Raw genomic sequence first — 17746 nt, 5'->3', positions numbered from 1 at the left:
CCTACCAGAATGCAACCAATTCCTAATCTAGTTCAAAATCAGCCTGCTAATCCCACACAGCACTCTTGCTTCTGAGGCGGAAGGTTGTGCGCTAAAGCCCCACTGTAGAGACGTCAGCATATAATGTAACTTGACACTTCAGTGCAGCACCAAGGGAGGGCTGCATTGTCAGAGGTGAATGAGATATGAATCTGAGGCCATGTGTGAGTTCTGACATGAATGTTAAAGATCCCATAACACTATTCGAAGAACAGGGGAGTTTTTCCCCAGTGTCATGGTCAATACTTATTCCCTAACCACTAAAAGCAGATTAGCTGGTCATTTGTCATCTCATTGTTGTTTGTGAGACCAGAGTGATTAGAATGTGGAACTTGCTACCACAAGAAGTAGTTGAGGCAAATAGCATAGATACATTTCAGGCAAAGCTAGATAAAGCACATGAGGGAGAAATGAATAGAAGGATATGTTAATGAGGGTAGATGAAGATGGGTGGGAGGAAGCTCGTGTGGCGCATAAACACCAGCATGGACCAGTTTCTGTGCTGTAAATACTATGTAATACTTTGACTTTGCTGGGCATAAATTGGCTGCCATGTTTTTCCCTACATTATGACAGTGATTAAATTTGAAAAATACCATGGGATATCCAAAGGTCATGAAATTTGCTAGGTCGCTTATATGTTGTATATTAATTTTTCTGCTAGTGCTTGAAAAAAAAAAAATCAGCAATAAAATTCTTTACGTAATTATCGCATATGAAAGCTTGTTCTCCCATCAGTAACAGAATTTCAGTTGCCATTGGGGAAAGAAGTTGCATTGCATGAACAAAATTTGAGGACAGAGGCCACAGAGCTGTGCACATTCCACTTCAACCACTGTCCGTGTCTAATGCCAAAGCAAAATACTGCGGATGCTGAAAATCAGAAATAAAAAACAGAAAATGCTGGAAATACTCAGCAGGTCAACCAGCATCTGTGGAGAGAGAAACAAGTTAACGTTTCAGGTCGAAGACCTTTTGTTAGACTGGAAAAAGTTAAAGATGTAACAGGTTTGAAGCAAGTGCAGAGGGGGGAGGGGAAGAAAGAACAAGAGGAAAGGTCTGAGATATGGTGGAAGGAAGACAGGAGAGATTAAATGACAAACTGGATGATGGTGCAAGGCGAAAGGAGATAGTAATGGAACAAGTAAAGAAAAGATGGGTCCAGAGTCCATGTTTAATTAATTGATTGACCCCTCCCCACCCTGTGTGGGCTCAGCAATACCAATTATTATTCCTCATTTAAACAAAAATATCCAACAACTGAAAAAAAACACTTAATTTTCAGTTTAAAAAATGAAGTAATTTCAGTCCTTGTGATGGTATTTCCATTCATCAGTATTCAAAGCCATAATTAGAGCTGTCTCATTACTGGAAAGTACCACCACATTATACCATCTGCTGCCAGCATTTCGGCTGCAGATTAAATCTGCTCTGGTCAACAGATGACGAGCTTCATTCAGTTTTCTATTTAGCATTACATTGTTCAACACATGCAATGACTCTAATTTACAGGCATAAACTTCCAAAAGGCGTTTGGTAAAGTGCCACATAATAGCCTTGCCAGCAATGTTGAAGCCCATGGAGTAAAAGGGAAAGTGGCAGCATGGATACGAAATTGCCGAAAGTACAGGAAAGAGAGAGTAGTGGTGAACAGTTGTTTTTTTGGACTGGTGGATGGTACACAGTGGTGTTCTCCAGGGGTCTGTAAAAGGACCACTGCTTTTCTTGATATATATTAATGACTTGGACTTGGGTGTACAGGGCACAATTTCAAAATTTGCAGATGAGACAAAACTTGGAAGTATAGTGAACAGTGAGGAGGATAGTGATAGGTTTCAGGAAGACATAGGCGGATACGTGGCAGATTAAATTTAGTGCAGTAAAGTGCGAAGTGATACATTTTGGTAGGAAGAACAAGGCGAGGCAATATAAACTAAAGGGTACAATTCTAAAAGTGGGTGCATGAGCAGAGACCCGGGGGTATATGTGCACAAATCATTGAAGGTGGCAGGGTAGGTTAAGAAAGCGGTTAAAAAAGCATACGGGATACTGGGCTTTATAAATAGAGGTATAGAGTACAAAAGCAAAGAAGTTGTGATGAACCTTTATAAAACACTGGTTCGGCCTCAACTGGAGTATCCAATTGTGTCCAATTCTGGGCACCGCACTTTAGGAAGGATGTGAAGGCCTTAGAGAGTGCAGAAAAGATTTACATGGTTTCAGGGTTAAGGGACTTCGGTTGCGTGGATATACTGGAGAAGCTGGGGTTGTTCTCCTTGGAGCAGAGAAGATTGAGAGGAGATTTGATAGTGGTGTCCAAAATCATGAGGGGTCCAGACAGAGCAGATAGAGAGAAACTGTTCCCATTGACAGACAGGTCGAGAACCAGAGGGCACAGATTCATGGTGATTGGCAGAAGAACCAAAGGCGATATAAGGAAAAACGTTTTTACGCATCGAATGGTTATGATCTGGAATGCACGGCCTGAAAGGGTGGTGGAGGCAGACTTAATCATGGTTTCCAAAAGGGAATTGAAAAAGCACCTGAAGGAAAAAAAATTGCAGGGCTATGGGGAAAGGGCGGGGGAGTGGGACCAGAAGTGCTCTTGCAGAGAGCCGGCACAGGCTCGACGGGCCGAACAGTCCACTACTGTGTTGTAACCATTCTATGATTCTATAATCTCAATGGCTGGGCAATAAATCGTACAGTTGCAAGTAAACCCAAATATTTGACCTTTTATAATACCCCAGTATATTTAGACTCCAGAAGCTGAACAATCTGGCCTTTTCATTTAAATTTTGCTTAAATAAAAATGCTGCGTGGTAAAATCTCATTTAGCTGAAATATTTGGAAGACAATTCAATAAACGGGAGCTTGATTCATCGTAGTTTCACCTACTTGTTGAGTATATTCAAGACAGCGATCAACAGATTTTTGGATATTAAAGCATCAAGCGATATGGGATAGTGCGGGAAGGAGGAGTTGAGGTTGAAGATCAGCCATCATCTTATTGAATGGCGGAGCAAGCTCAAGGGCTGAATGGCCTACTCCTGCTCCTAATTCTCCATCTAATAAAGAAATAAATTGCATTGCTATACCATCCATAGAACATCACAAAGCTTTTCAAAGAAAAGAGTCAACAGTGTACAAACAGTGTAGCATGGATAGAGGATTGGCTAACTAACAGAAAACAGAGAGTCGGGATAAATGGTTCATTCTCTGGTTGGCAACCAATAACTAGTGGGGTGCTGCAGGGATCAGTGCTGGGACCCCAACTATTTACAATCTATATTAACAACTTGGAAGAAGGGACTGAGTGTAACATAGCCAAGTTTGCTGACGATACAAGGATGGGAGGAAAAGCAACGTGTGAGGAGGACACAAAAAACCTGCAAAAGGATATAGACAAGCTAAGTGAGTGGGCAAAAATTTGGCAGATGGAGAATAATGTTGGAAGTGTGAGGTCATGCACTTTGGCAGAAAAAAATCAAACAGCAAGTTATTATTTAAATGGAGAAAGATTGCAAAGTGCTGCAGTACAGCGGGACCTGGGGGTACTTGTGCATGAAACACAAAAGGATAGTATGCAGGTACAGCAAGTGATCAGGAACGCCAATGGTATCTTGGCCTTTATTGCGAAGGGGATGGAGTATAAAAGCAGGGAAGTCTTGTTACAGCTATACAAGGTATTACTGAGGCCACACCTGGAATACTGCGTGCTGTTTTGGTTTCCATATTTACGAAAGGATATACTTGCTTTGGAGGCAGCTCAGAGAAGGTTCACTAGGTTGATTCCAGGGATGAGGGGGTTGAATTATGAGGAAAGGTTGAGTAGGTTGGGCCTCTACTCATTGGAATTCAGAATGAGAAGGTGATCTTATTGAAACGTATAAGATTATGAGGGGGCTTGACAAAGTGGATGCAGAGAGGATGTTTCCACTGATGGGGGAGACTCGAACTAGGGGGCATTATCTTCGAATAAGGGGCCGCCCATTTAAAACAGAGATGAGAAGGTATTTCTTCTCTCAGAGGGTTGTAAATCTGTGGAATTTGTTGCCTCGGCAGGCTGTGGAAGCTGGGACATTGAATAAATTTGACAGAAATAAGAGAGTTTCTTGAGCGATAAGGGGTTATGGAGAGCGGGTGGGGAAGTGGAGCCGAGTCCATGATCGGATCAGCCATGATCTTATTGAATAGCGGAGCAGGCTCGAGGGGCCGTATGGCCTACTCCTGTTCCTATTTCTTATGTTCTTATGAGATAAATGACTAGTTAATTGGCTTTGGTGGTATTGATGGAAGGGAGGAATGTTGGCTACGTAATTAGGAGAATAATGCCATGGGATATCTTATACCCCAACCCCCCTCCGCTCCCCATGCAGATGGGGTTTCCATTTAACTTCTCATTCAAAAGACTGACGGAGTATCAGCAGAGAGTAGGTGCTCAATTCCTGGAGCGGGACATGAATGGAATCATGTGGTATGACCAACTGAACCAGCTACACTGGGATACATTTTTACAACAGAAACTGAATGAAACCATCAGTCTTTGTTTGACTGCTTTTAATATTGAATTATATGTTGCAACAATTAACAGACTGAGTTAAAAGATTATCCAAGAATGGATCACTGGTCACTTTTTAGCTCAGTCTGTTGAGCTGCTTTCATATTTGCCTTTGTGTAAATAAAGGGTTTTCCCAGTAGCAGCTCTTAGTAAATTTACATCACTGTCGTCTCTGGGTGTACAACAGCTGTGCATCGAGACCTCTAAGTCGATGATAAACCAGCCTTATAAAACACAAATACAATGGGGCAATGGGGAACAATCAAGAAAGTAGAGTTGAGCCCAAGGTCAGATCATCCATGATCTTATTGAATGGCGGAGCAGGCTCGAGGGGCTGTCTGGCCTACTCCTGCTCCGATTTCTTATGTTCTTATGCTATTAAACGCTGTCGAACAAATCAATTGACGCTCGGAAATTTACAAACACTAGTTACCGGTCCTGTTTCCGGTATCGAAGAAACTCAACTTTCAGGTCAGAACGGATTTGGTGACTGTTGATTGCACTTAAAACATCTTTCACCTTCAGAATTAAACCAACACATTTCTCAGAACAACGGTCATCTATATGGTGCTCTCAGTTTCACCACAGACTCTCTGGTCTCTGCTTTTATATAAGCCTCACAGAGGTAGCAAATGTGCAGGACTGGCTCCCTTACTCCGATTGAAAATTGTTGACCCACATTTTATACTGATGCCATTTTAATTCGAATTCCGAGAGACCGGTGCTACTCACTGTGCCGCTCTCGGTGAAATCCGGGTGTCTGCTTTGTAAGTGCTCAAACCCAGTTTATGAAAAACTTGCATTTATATAGTGCCTTTCACAACCCAAGGACGTCCCAAAGCGCTTTACAGCTAATGAAGTACCTTTGAAGTACTCCCTCAGTATCTTCTGACTCGGAGGCGAAAGTGTTAGACACTGAGTCACGGCTGACTAGTTATCTAACTATCAAGATGGGTTTATGGGGGAGGGGGGAAGAGTGGAAGAGGAGGGGGAATGAGAGCAAGTGGACTGTATTTGGCGAGAGCTGGCTCCAAGATAGCATGTCTGACGATGACAGGCTGGAATCAAGTCCAAACTAAGTGACAGACTCTGATCTGAAACCTGAGTCAGGCAAGTCTGCACTACTCCCGGGCAATGTTATTGATTGAGCAACCTACCCGGTTCCTTTACGTCACCTGAAGGGTAGACTGGTTTCTGGACTGGAATTTTTGCCAGTTAGCTACAGATATCCCTGGAGGCTAATGCCCGAATGAGTAGGGTGGTCCGAAGTAGACAAACGACAGACTGCTCAGTGATGGGAGTGCACAGTTTGAGTTAAACTCAATCAGCGCTCCTGCACACTAGAAGGCGCCTAAGCTAGGGCTGTTGCCAAACTCCACGAAAGCTCTTCAGACTTGGGCAAGTGGGCGTGCCCCTGTAAGGAGAACTTGTGCACTCCTTTTCAGGCAAAAAAAACCCCATGTGGATTTCTCAGCAGGTTTGTTTGGAGACGCAAGCGTGGAGGTGGGTTTCCTTGCAGTCAGTAAGTAACCTGAGCTGACTGGTTGGTATGGGCCCTATATAGGGAAATCCAGGCATTTGTGCCTCCACAATTATCTTCACTCCTTACCTGTATCCACTTGAAGCTGCATTTCTTGCTTCTCCTGATTGACCTGCTGCATTGTTCGGTTCACATCTACTCCCAGAAGCTTGGCCTCCTGCTGTGCAATCTTGCGTTCAACATCTCTCAACTCCATCTGACAGAATGACAAAGAGCCCAGGGAAGCACAGTCAGCAGTCATAAACATTTGTAATAGAATCATACGTCACAGAAGGTGTTAGCGTAGTGGTTAAGTTACGGGACTAGTAATCCAGAGGCCTGGACTAATGATCCGGAAACTTGAGTTCAAATCCCACCACGGCAGCTGGGGAATTTAAATTCAGTTAATTGTATAAATCTGGAATTAAAAAGCTAGTGTCAGTAATAGTGACCATGAAGCTACCAGATTGTTATAAAAACCCATGTGGTTCATTAATGTACTTTAGGGAAGGAAATCTGCCATCATTATTTGATCTGGCCTATATGCGATTCCAGACCGTCTGAAATGGCCTGGCAAGCCACTCAGTTGTAAGAAACCGAGTTCGGACACGACACGTAGCCTCCTCACGAAACTTGTGCCAAAATTGGGAGAGCTGTCCTACAGATATCAAGACATAGGCATAGACAGCATCATATCTTTCAGCCAATGTCCCAGACTTCTCCATCACCATCCCTGGGTATGCCCTGTCCCACCGCCCGAGGTGGCAGCAGGGTGGTATACAGTCGGGAGGGAGTGGCCCTGGAAGTCTTCAACATTGACTCCGGACACGGCTTCAGGACAAGCATGGGCACGGAAACCTCCTGCTGATTACCACCTACCGCCCTTCCATTAGCTGATGAATCAGTACTCTTCCACTTGGAAAAGCACTGAATGTACTCTGGGTGGGGGACATCAATGTCCATCACCAAGAGTGGCTCGGTAGCAGCACTACTGACCGAGCCCTGAAGGACATAGCTGCCAGGCTGGGCCTGAGGAAGGCGGTGAGAGAATCAGCGAGAGAAAAACCTACTTGACCTCGTCCTCACCAATCTACCTGTTGCAGATGCATCTGTCCATGACAGCATTAATAGCAGCGACCACCGCACTGTCCTTAAGCAGACGAAAGCTCGTCTTCACACTGGGGACACCCTCCATCGTGTTGTGTGGCACTACCATCATGCTAAATGGGATAGATTCAGAACAGATCTGGCAGCTCAAAACTGGGCATCCATGAGGCGCTGTGGGCCATCAGCAGCAGCAGAATTGTATTTCCACCCAATCTGTAACTTCATGGCCCGGCATATCCCTCACTCTACCATTACCATCAAGCCAGGGGACCAACCCTGGTTCAATGAGGAAGGTAGAAGAGCATGCCAGGAGCAGCACCAGGTGTACCTAAAAATAAGGTGCCAACCTGGGGAAGCTGCAACACAGGACTACAGGCATGCTAAGCAGCAGAGGCAGCAAGCTATAAACAGAGATAAGCAGCGCTTCCCTCCTGCCGGCAGCAACTGTCATGGCGGCGGTCGCCCTGACACAGACGGTGATCAAGACGGAGCAGATGGAGACGGAGGCCGAGCCTGCGCGACGGGGCAAAGGCGAGCGCCGGCCCCGGGCCGCCGGCGGAGGTCAAGCGGGAGGCGGGAGTCGAAGAACCATCATTGTCTCAGCGGCGCCGAGACACCGCCCCCCCCCCCCCCAGCGGTGGCGGCCGGCACTGCAACAACAACAACAACAACAACAGCTACAACAACAACACCAGCAACAGGGAGCAAGAGATGACCGTGGAGATTGGGGAGACGTACCTGTGCAGGAGGGTGGACAGCTCTTGGCATAAGCTTCCCCGCCGCGAGATTCCCCTGGCGCGGTCGCCTTTTTCCCCGGCCCTAGAATTCCCCTGTCGCAGACAGTCGTTGAGGCCAGTTCGTTGGATATGGCCCTTACGGCTAAAGGGATCAAGGGGTATGGAGAGAAAGCAGGAAAGGGGTACTGAGGGAATGATCAGCCATGATCTTATTGAATGGCGGTGCGGGCTCGAAGGGCCGAATGGCCTACTCCTGCACCTATTTTCTATGTTTCCATCCCACAACCAATGGTTCAAGTCAAAGCTCTGCAGTCCTGCCACATCCAGTGGTGGACAATTAAAGAACTAACGGGAGGAGGAGGCTCCAGGAATATACCCCATCTTCAATGATGGCGGAGCCCAGCACGTCAGCGCAAAAGACAAGGCTAAAACTTTTGCTACCATCTTCAGCCAGAAGTGCCGAGTGGATGATCCATATCGATTTCTTCCCGAGGTCCCCACCATCACAGAGACCAGTCTTCAGCCACTTCGATTCACTCCACGTGATAATAAGAAACTGCTGAGCGCACTGGATACAGCAAATGCTATGGGCCCCGACAACATCCCGGCTGTCATGCTGAAGACTTGTGCTCCAGAACTAGCAGCACCTCTAGCCAAGCTATTCCAGTGCAGCTACAGCACTGGCATCTACCCGACAATGTGGAAAACTGTCCAGTTATATCCTGTCCACAAAAAGCAGGACAAATCCAATCCGACCAATTATTGCCCAGTCTACTCCCAGTCATCAGCAAAGTGATGGAAGGTGTCGGCGACAGTGTTACCAAGCGGCACTTACTCACCAATAACCTGCTCACTGATGCTCAGTTTGGGTTCCGCCAGGACCACTCGGCTCCAGACCTCATTACAGCCTTGGTCCAAACATAAGAACATAAGAATTAGGAACAGGAGGAGGCCATCTAGTCCCTCGAGCCTGCTCCGCCATTCAACAAGATCATGGCTGATCTGGCCGTGGACTCAGCTCCACTTACCCGCCCGCTCCCCATAACCCTTAATTCCCTTATTGATTAAAAATCTATCTATCTGTGATTTGAATACATTCAATGAGCTAGCCTCAACTGCTTCCTTGGGCAGAGAATTCCACAGATTCACAACCCTCTGGGAGAAGAAATTCCTTCTCAACTCGGTTTTAAATTGGCTGTGCCCCCTAGTTCTAGTCTTCCCGACCAGTGCAAACAACCTCTCTGCCTCTACCTTGTCTATCCCTTTCATTATTTTAAATGTTTCTATAAGATCACCACTCATCCTTCTGAACTCCAACGAGTAAAGACCCAGTCTACTAAATCTATCATCATAAGGTAACCCCCTCATCTCCGGAATCAGCCTAGTGAATTGTCTCTGTACCCCCTCCAAAGCTAGTATATCCTTCCTTATGTAAGGTGACCAAAACTGCTCGAAGTACTCCAGGTGCGGCCTCACCAATACCCTATACAGTTGCAGCAGGACCTCCCTGCTTTTGTACTCCATCCCTCTCGCAGTGAAGGCCAACATTCCATTCGCCTTCCTGATTACCTGCTGTACCTGCAAACTAACTTTTTGGGATTCATGCACAAGGACCCCCAGGTCCCTCTGCACTGCAGCATGTTGTCATTTCTCCCCATTCAAATAATATTCCCTTTCCCTGTTTTTTTTTCCAAGGTTGATGACCTCACACTTTCCGACATTGTATTCCATCTGCCAAACCTTAGCCCATTCGCTTAACCTATCTGAATCTCTATGCAGCCTCTCTGTGTCCTCGACACAACCCGCTTTCCCACTAATCTTTGTGGGATTCCCACTAAACATGGACAAAAGAGCTGAATCCACAGGTGAGGTGAGAGTGACTGCCCTGGACAGCAAGGCAGCATTTGACCGAGTGTAGTATCAAACAGCCCTAGTGAAACTGAAGTCAATGGGAATCAGGGGGAACATTCTCCACTGGCTGGAGTCATAGCTTGCACAAAGGAAGATGGTTGTGCTTGTTGGAGGTCAATCAGCCCAGCCCCAGGACATCACTGCAAGAATTCCTCAGGCAGTGTCATAGGCCCATCCATCTTCAGCTGCTTCATTAATGACTTTTCCTCCATTATAAATGCAGAAGTGGGGGTGTTCACTGATGGCTGCACTGTATTCAGTGCCATTCGCAACTCCTCAGAAAATGAAGTAGTCCGTGCCCGCATGCAGCAAGACCTGGACAACATTCAGGTTGGGCTGATATGTGGCAAGAAACATTCGTGCCAGGCAATGAACATCTCCAACAAGCGAGAGTTTAACCACCTCCCCATGATATTCAACTGCATTACCATTGCCGAATCCCCCATCATCAACATCCAGAAACTTAACTGGACCAGCCACACAAATATTGTGGCAACAAGAGGCTGGGTCGTATGCAGTGAATGTCTCCCCTCCTGGCTCCCCAAAGCCTTTCCACCATCTTCAAGGCACAAGTCAGGAGTGTGATGGAATACTCTCCACTTGCCTGGATGAGAGCAGCTCCAGCAACACTCAAGGATCTCGACACCATCTAGGACAAAGCAGCCCGCTTGATTGGCACTTCATCCACCACCTTCAACATTCACTTCCTCCACCACCGGCACACCATGGCTGCAGTGCGTACCATCTACAAGATGCACTGCAGCAACTCACCACGGCTTCTTCGGCAGCACCTCCCAAACCCACGACCTCTACCATCACGAAGGACAAGGGCAGCAGGTGCATGGGAACACCAACACCTCCAAGTTACACATCATCCTGACTTGGAAGTATATCGCCATTCCTTCGTCGTCGCTGGATCAAAATCCTGGAACTCCCTCCCTAACAGCTGCAGCGGTTCAAGGCGGTGGCTTGAGGGCAATTAGGGATGGGCAATAAATGCTGGCCTTGCCAGCGATGCTCACTTTCCAGGAACGAATAAAAAAAAAATTCTCTTTCAGGTCGTGCATTCTAAATCAGAACTCGCTGCAAAAAACTTTTTTTCCCCTGTTTCCTTTCTTAAATCTTTGTCCACTGGTTATCTTCTATCATTGGAAAAAGTTACTTTATCAAAACCCAATATAATTTTGAACACCTCTGTTAAATCTCCCCTTAAATCTGCTCCAAGAAGAACAATCTAGCCTCTCCATATAACTGAAGTCCCTCTTCCCTGGTCCCATTCTAGTAAGTTTCCTCTGCACCTTCTCCAAGGCATTGACATCCTTTCTAAAGTATCAGGCCTAACCAGTAATTTCTGAAAGGTTTAGCATCAGTCATTTAGCAAATGTATATACTAAAAGGCTAGGGTAATAAGTTATCTTTTAGACCCATGAGTGTTGGATGTGCCTTTTTTCCTCTTTCCAATTTTCCCGGGGAGGAAAGCAAAGGTTTCCCAGTGCCCTGTGGTGATGATGTGTTGGGATATAGCTGCATGGGCACTGGGAACCCTTTGCTTTCACAAGTGCCTGGCTAATTAAAGAAATAAAGGTCAGTATCCAATTAAAAACAAGGGCATACATAGCGGCCCAAACTAGTGGGAGGATAGAAGATTGGCAAGCTTTTAAAAGCCAGCAAAGAAGGACTAAAAAAATTATTAAGGGATGATAGATTATGAAAGTAAACTAGCATGAAATATAAAAACAGATTACAAGAATTTCTATAGATATATAAAAAAGGAAAAGAGTGGCTAAAGTAAATGTTGGTCCCTTAGAGGACGAGACCGGGGAATTAGTAATGGGGAACAAGGCGATGGCAGAAATTCTGAACAAATATTTTGTATCAGTCTTTACAGTAGAGGACATGAACAACATCCCAACAGTGGATAGTGAAGGGGGGGGGGGGGGGAAACTTAACACAATCACAATGGAGGTGGTACTCAGTAAGATAATGGGACAAAAGGCAGTTAAATCCCCTGGACATGATGGCTTGCATTCTAGGGTCTTCAGAGAAGTAGTGGCAGGGATAGTGGATGTAATCTACTAAAATTCCCTGGATTCTGGGGAGGTCCCAGCAGATTGGAAAACTGCAAATGTAATGCCACTATCTAAAAAAGGAGGCAGACAAAAAGCAAGAAACTATAGACCAGTTAGCCTAACATCATTGGTTGGGAAAAAGTTGGAGTCATTATTAAAGAAGCAGTAGCAGAACATTTGGAAAAGCATAATTCGGTCAGGCAGAGTTTGCATGGATTTATGAAGGGGAAGTCATGTTTGACAAATTTGCTGGAATTCTTTGAGGATGTAATGAACAGGGTGGATTAAAGGGGAACCAGTGGATGTGGTGTATTTAGACTTCCAGAAGGCATTTGACAAGGTGCCAGGTAAAAGGTTACTGCACAAGATAAAAATTCACGGGGTTGTGAGTAATAATATATTAGCATGGATAGAAGATTGGCTAACGAACAGAAAACAGAGAGTCGGGATAAATGGTTGATTCGCGGGTTGGCAATTAGTAACTAGTGGGATGCTGCAGGGATCAGTGCTGGGACCCCAACTATTTACAATCTATATTAACGACTTGGAAGAAGGGACCGAGTATAAAGTAGCCAAGTTTGCTGACGATACAAGGATGGGAGGAAAAGCAACGTGTAAGGAGGACACAAAAAACCTGCAAAAGGACATAGACAAGCTAAGTGAGTAGGCAAAAATTTGGCAGATGGAGTATAATGTTGGAAGTGTGAGGTCATGCACTTTGGCAGAGAAAATCAAACAGCAAGTTATAATTTAAATGGAGAAAGATTGCAAAGTGCTGCAGTACAGCGGGACCTGGGGTACTTGTGCATGAAACACAAAAGGTTAGTATGCAGGTACAGCAAATGATCAGGAAGGCCAATGGAATCTTGGCTTTTATTGCAAAGGGGATGGAGTTTAAAAAGCACGGAAGTCTTGCTATAGTTATACAGGTTATTGGTGAGGCCACACCTGGAATACTGCGTACAGTTTTGGTTTCCATATTTACAAAAGGATATACTTGATTTGGAGGCAGTTCAGAGAAGGTTCACTAGGTTGATTCCAGAGATGAGGGGGCTGACTTATGAGGAAAGGTTGAGGAGGTTGGTCCGATACTCATTGTAATTCAGAAGAATGAGGGGTGATCTTACCGAAACGTGTAAGATTATGTGGGGGCTTGACAGGGTGGATGCAGAGACGATGTTTCCACTGATAGGGGAGACTAGAACTAGGGAGAATAATCTTAGAATAAGGGGCCGCCCATTTAAAATTGAGATGAGGAGGAATTTCTTCTCTCAGAGGGTTGTAAATCTGTGGAATTCGCTGCCTGACAGAGCTGTGGAAGCCGGGACATTGAATAAATTTAAGACAGAGATAGACAGCTTCTTAACCGATAAGGGATTAAGGGGCTATGGAGAGCGAGCAGGGAAGTGGACCCGAGTCCATAATTGGATCAGCCATGATCGTATTAAATGGCGGAGCAGGTCCGAGGGGCTATTTGGCCTACAACTTCTTCTATTTCTTATGTTCACGCACGAGCCTTGATGGTGAGTCAATAAGTTATTTGACATGGGGTATTGAAGTTCCCTCACCCACAAGTTAGTTCTTCCACCAAGGGTAACGAGACAGTGAGCAGGAAGATACAGGAGCCTATTGTAGGATACCCACCATTACCCCAGCTGAAACCAGGAACGTCCCTGGACTAAAATGCTCCGTACCACACAACAAAGGAGCCATCCAGACAGCCTCTTCAAACCTGCTTTTGCTAAATTTAAAAATCATCACCAGTTTAAAAAAATAAGCATTCAATTGTTCATTTTAATTTTCTAGATTTTGTTCCTTAACAATGTGGAACTAGTTGGGGGACATTAGCCAAGCTGACAGTGAGAAAACTGAATTGTATGTAGTTACATGCAGGGTCAATGAATCGTAAATTTATGGCCCTAGTTTTGCTCTCACCGACAATATTAGGTCAATTTTCCTGAAAATTAAGCGTATAATAATGTAGACAATTAGATTCAGGATCACTTCAGAACTCAGCACTGATTCGGTATTTATGAATTACACAAGGACAAATTTAGCATCTCACTGTAAACTTTCAAAATTGGTCACATCTTGATTAGCCTTTTTTTTAAATTGTATTTGTTTAAACAGCGAGTGCTGATGACATCAAGGGAACTATGTTGGAGGATTTTCTTAGCATGACTGTGCAAGGGAGTACGGTTAGAAGCAAGAGGCTCGGATCATGCCAATTCAATGATGCGTGTCAATTTAGCTCCCTCACATGGTCATGCGCAGTAAGTCAACCGAGTCGGTTCACCAGATGATAACAGTAAAGAATAAATAAAGCTTAAATAAAGAATATAAAAAAAAACTCAACAGAAATGGGCAGAGGGGAAACATTGAAAAGATGTTAATGTTAATCCCGTTTGTCAAAACTTTAACTTATTAAAGGGGTATTGTTAGAGAGCCTCCCTCTTTAATGAAACATTAAGAAAATTATTTTTGTTGGGCATCATGGGCCCAAAATTCCTCTGCTAACGAAAAGCAGCAGAATACTTGTTTCTTCCCATAACAACCCATTAACGGAATTGCTACAATGCATGACATGAACCCGTTACAAATTCTGAGTCCTGCCTTAGATTTTCTCTTGTGTATCCTGGTGGTGGTCACTCTTATCCATGGGTCTTAGCTTTAGGAGTGCGCCCATACTGCTGAATATCTGACTGTATGGAAGGGCAATGCAAGGGTTCAACAATAGTCTGAACCGGGAATGTGTCCTTCATACACGTATCTTTTCAACCTTTTCGAAGGCCGGCCGAGGAAACACTTGCTAAGACCATGGCCAAATCAGAATTGTTAAGCTGATTTACTTCACAGCAAGTGAACATGGTCATAAGACTGACTTATTTCAGCACTTGTCTTCACATAATATACAAGAATGAACGCACCACACTTTTTCACAACAGTGATCATCTTGTAACACTAACTGCCCGACCGGATTCTAAGTTTGAGTCTGGTGAAAACTTGCCCTCACAGCTTTCACCTAAATAAAAACTGATCAGTGGATATTTTTATCCGTGTTTTGTTTAAAAGAAAATCATCTCATGTTCACAATTCAAGGGAAGGGCCTGTGCCACACAACCCATACCGAGCACCCAGGAGCAAGGGTCTCTCAGGTCAATGAGTTTATGGTGTTTATTAATTGCTTAAAATCTTTGGGGAAACAGCTTCAATGTTTAGTCTATTAGCAATTAACCACCTTTCAGCTCAATGTTTTTTTTAAAAAATGCGCAAGTACACTTGGCTTTAAAAACCCAACATTTAAACATAAGCCCTTTCCCAGTCCTTTCTGTGGAAAAATGTCCAAACATGACAAAAATATACAACATATCATATTATATATGAATATATAATATACATTTATACTAGATTTCAAAATTCTCATTCTAGTTTTCAAATCCTTCCATGGCCTCGTCCCTCCTATCTCTGTAATCTCTTCCAGCCCCACAACCCCCTGAGATTTTTGCATTCCCCTAATTCTGCCCTCTTGAGCATCCCTGATTCTAATCAGTCAACCATTGGTGGCTGTGGCCCAAGCTCTGGAACTTCCTGCCTAAACCTCTCTTTCCTCCTTCAAGACGCTCCTTAAAACATACCTCTTTGACCAAGCTTTTGGTCACCTGCGCTAACTTCTACTTATGCAGTTTGGTGTCAAAATTTTATTGCATAATACTCCTGTGAAGCACCTTGGGTCATTTCACTACGTTACACACACATATACATGCATATATAAATATATATATATTTACATACATATATAATTAACATATATATTTTTTTTTGAGGGGGGGATTTCACCCTTATTGCTTTCTTCCCCTGCTGGGATTCCAGTGTTACGTACTACACCCCGGCTGAAGGGACAGGCAGCTATCCTGCTCCCAAAGCTGTGCCATTAACGATCAGCAAGACATGGCGAAGAACAGCTTCAGAGTGAGGAAGTGCACAGCGTCCAACTCTGCATTACCCCACAATAACTCGGGACTTATCAACACATTGTGTATGGAGCATTGGCGCAGAGTGATCCTTGATGTGTGCAGGTTGACCTCTGGCGTTTGTGATTTGACAAAGAATTGGAACGATTGGATACGAATTTTAAAAAAAAACACATTGTGTATGGGAGCCTGTCTCTACCACTCACAAACAGCACCCATTGTAAAGGGAACGACAACACTTGGAAGTCATCAAAAAACAATAATTCAAACGGCGTTCCAATGGTAGTTTAACATGGATTTAAATTTCCAAATTAAGGTCTCCAAATGGCTTCAAAGCTACGACAACCCACCTTGATATCGCTCCTTTAACATAGAAAAATTGCCCCAAGGTGCTTCACAGAAGTGTTATCACACAAACATCGATGCCAGGCCAAAGAAGGTGAAATTAGGAGAAGTGACTAAAGGCTTAGTCAACTAGGTGGGGTTTTAAGGAGGAAATTAAAGGAGGGGGGAGGCGGCGAGGTAGAAAGGGTGAGGGAGGGAATTCCAGAACCGAGACATCTGAAGGCACAGCTGCCAATGCTAGGGCAAAGGGATTTGGGGAATGCAGAAGAACCTAGAGTTGAAGGAACAGAATTCCTGGCGATTTCTAGGGCCGGTGAACTGGAGAACATTGCAGAGATAGGGGATGGCAAAGCCACAAAAGAAAGCATTTAAACACGAGATGAAAATGTTAAATTGGAGGCGTTGGGGGACTGGAAGCCAATGTAGGTGAGCGGGACTTGGTGCGGGATATGATAAGGGCAGCAGAGTTTTGAGGATGGGAGGCTGGGCAGAAGAGCATTAGAGTGTGCACGTGTGACCTTCCTATAAACAAGGACCCCAAATTTTCAAAAGGCAGTGCCAGCTATCAAAAGAAATACAGTGCTACCACTACAGACATTATTACCATATAACAGAAATAACATGTTGGTAAGTCAACAAAAAGAAAAATAAAGAATACAGAATTATTAAGGCTCTGTACTTGTGGCAGACAGATAGAAATCTAATGATCTCCCAGACCCCATTTGGAAGCCAGCCAGAGAAATTTTCAGCACGATTTAGAAAGAAGTTTGCCTGATGTTACCTGGTATCTCTCCATGAGCGATATGTCTTGCAGACACGACTTTGCCGTGCCTTCCTCAGATAGGAAGATAGCAAGCTGAGTCTCCTGTTCTTCCACGTCACCTTTCAGTTGCTGAATATCTCGATTGATGCTCTGCAGTTTATTGCGTAATTCGGGCAAATCCTTTTCCTTAAGTTCAATTACTGTTTCTCTACAGAACACAAAACCCCGAGGATTATTTTCACTGCAGTGAAAAAATATTTCCCAGACACAAAAAAACATTTAAGCCTGATAAGTGGAGCTTGAAATCCAAATATTAGTTGGGGAAAAAAAAGTTCTAATCTGTAATAAATGTCGATGTTGGTGTGTGATCTTGGCTGCTTCACTTAAGTTTTACAGACTAGTTTGCAATATGGTAGAAATCTCGCAGTAAATTGTACCTTTGTGAGGAATCGTCACATTTTAGTGTGTTTGGGTAGATATGCAAGTACTGTCTAAAGTATCCAATGGTCCAACAGACATCTATACCAAAGTGATATTGGTGTGGAAAGGGTTAACGACAGGCTGCATAAACCTAGCTTGCAGTCCCTTGAGTATAGAAGATTGAAGGGTGATCTAATTGATGTGTTTAAAATGATACAAGAATTCAATGAAGTAGATAGAGAAGTTATTTCCTGCAGCTGCCTAGCACCTAAACTCTGGAATTCCCTCCCTAAACCTGTCTGCA

At 44.3% G+C, this 17746-nt stretch overlaps 1 protein-coding gene across 2 annotated transcripts in view; it reads right to left on the bottom strand.

Moving 5' to 3' along the window:
* The window catches only part of rad50 (RAD50 homolog, double strand break repair protein), a 215150-nt gene that overhangs the window by 66004 nt on the left and 131400 nt on the right, over window positions 1-17746 (bottom strand). For both annotated transcript variants that reach the window (XM_070878055.1, XM_070878056.1), the window contains exons 15-16: window positions 17041-17230; window positions 6210-6336 (exon numbers count right to left, since the gene is read on the bottom strand). In XM_070878055.1, coding sequence (XP_070734156.1) covers window positions 6210-6336; window positions 17041-17230 — 317 coding nt within the window. The remainder of the gene's footprint in view (window positions 1-6209; window positions 6337-17040; window positions 17231-17746) is intronic.

The sequence above is a fragment of the Pristiophorus japonicus genome, chromosome 4 (assembly GCF_044704955.1).
Source record: "Pristiophorus japonicus isolate sPriJap1 chromosome 4, sPriJap1.hap1, whole genome shotgun sequence".
Lineage (NCBI taxonomy): Eukaryota > Metazoa > Chordata > Chondrichthyes > Pristiophoridae > Pristiophorus > Pristiophorus japonicus.
The sequence above is the reverse complement of the archived record's forward strand: the minus strand, read 5'-3'. Positions and strand labels throughout refer to the sequence as shown.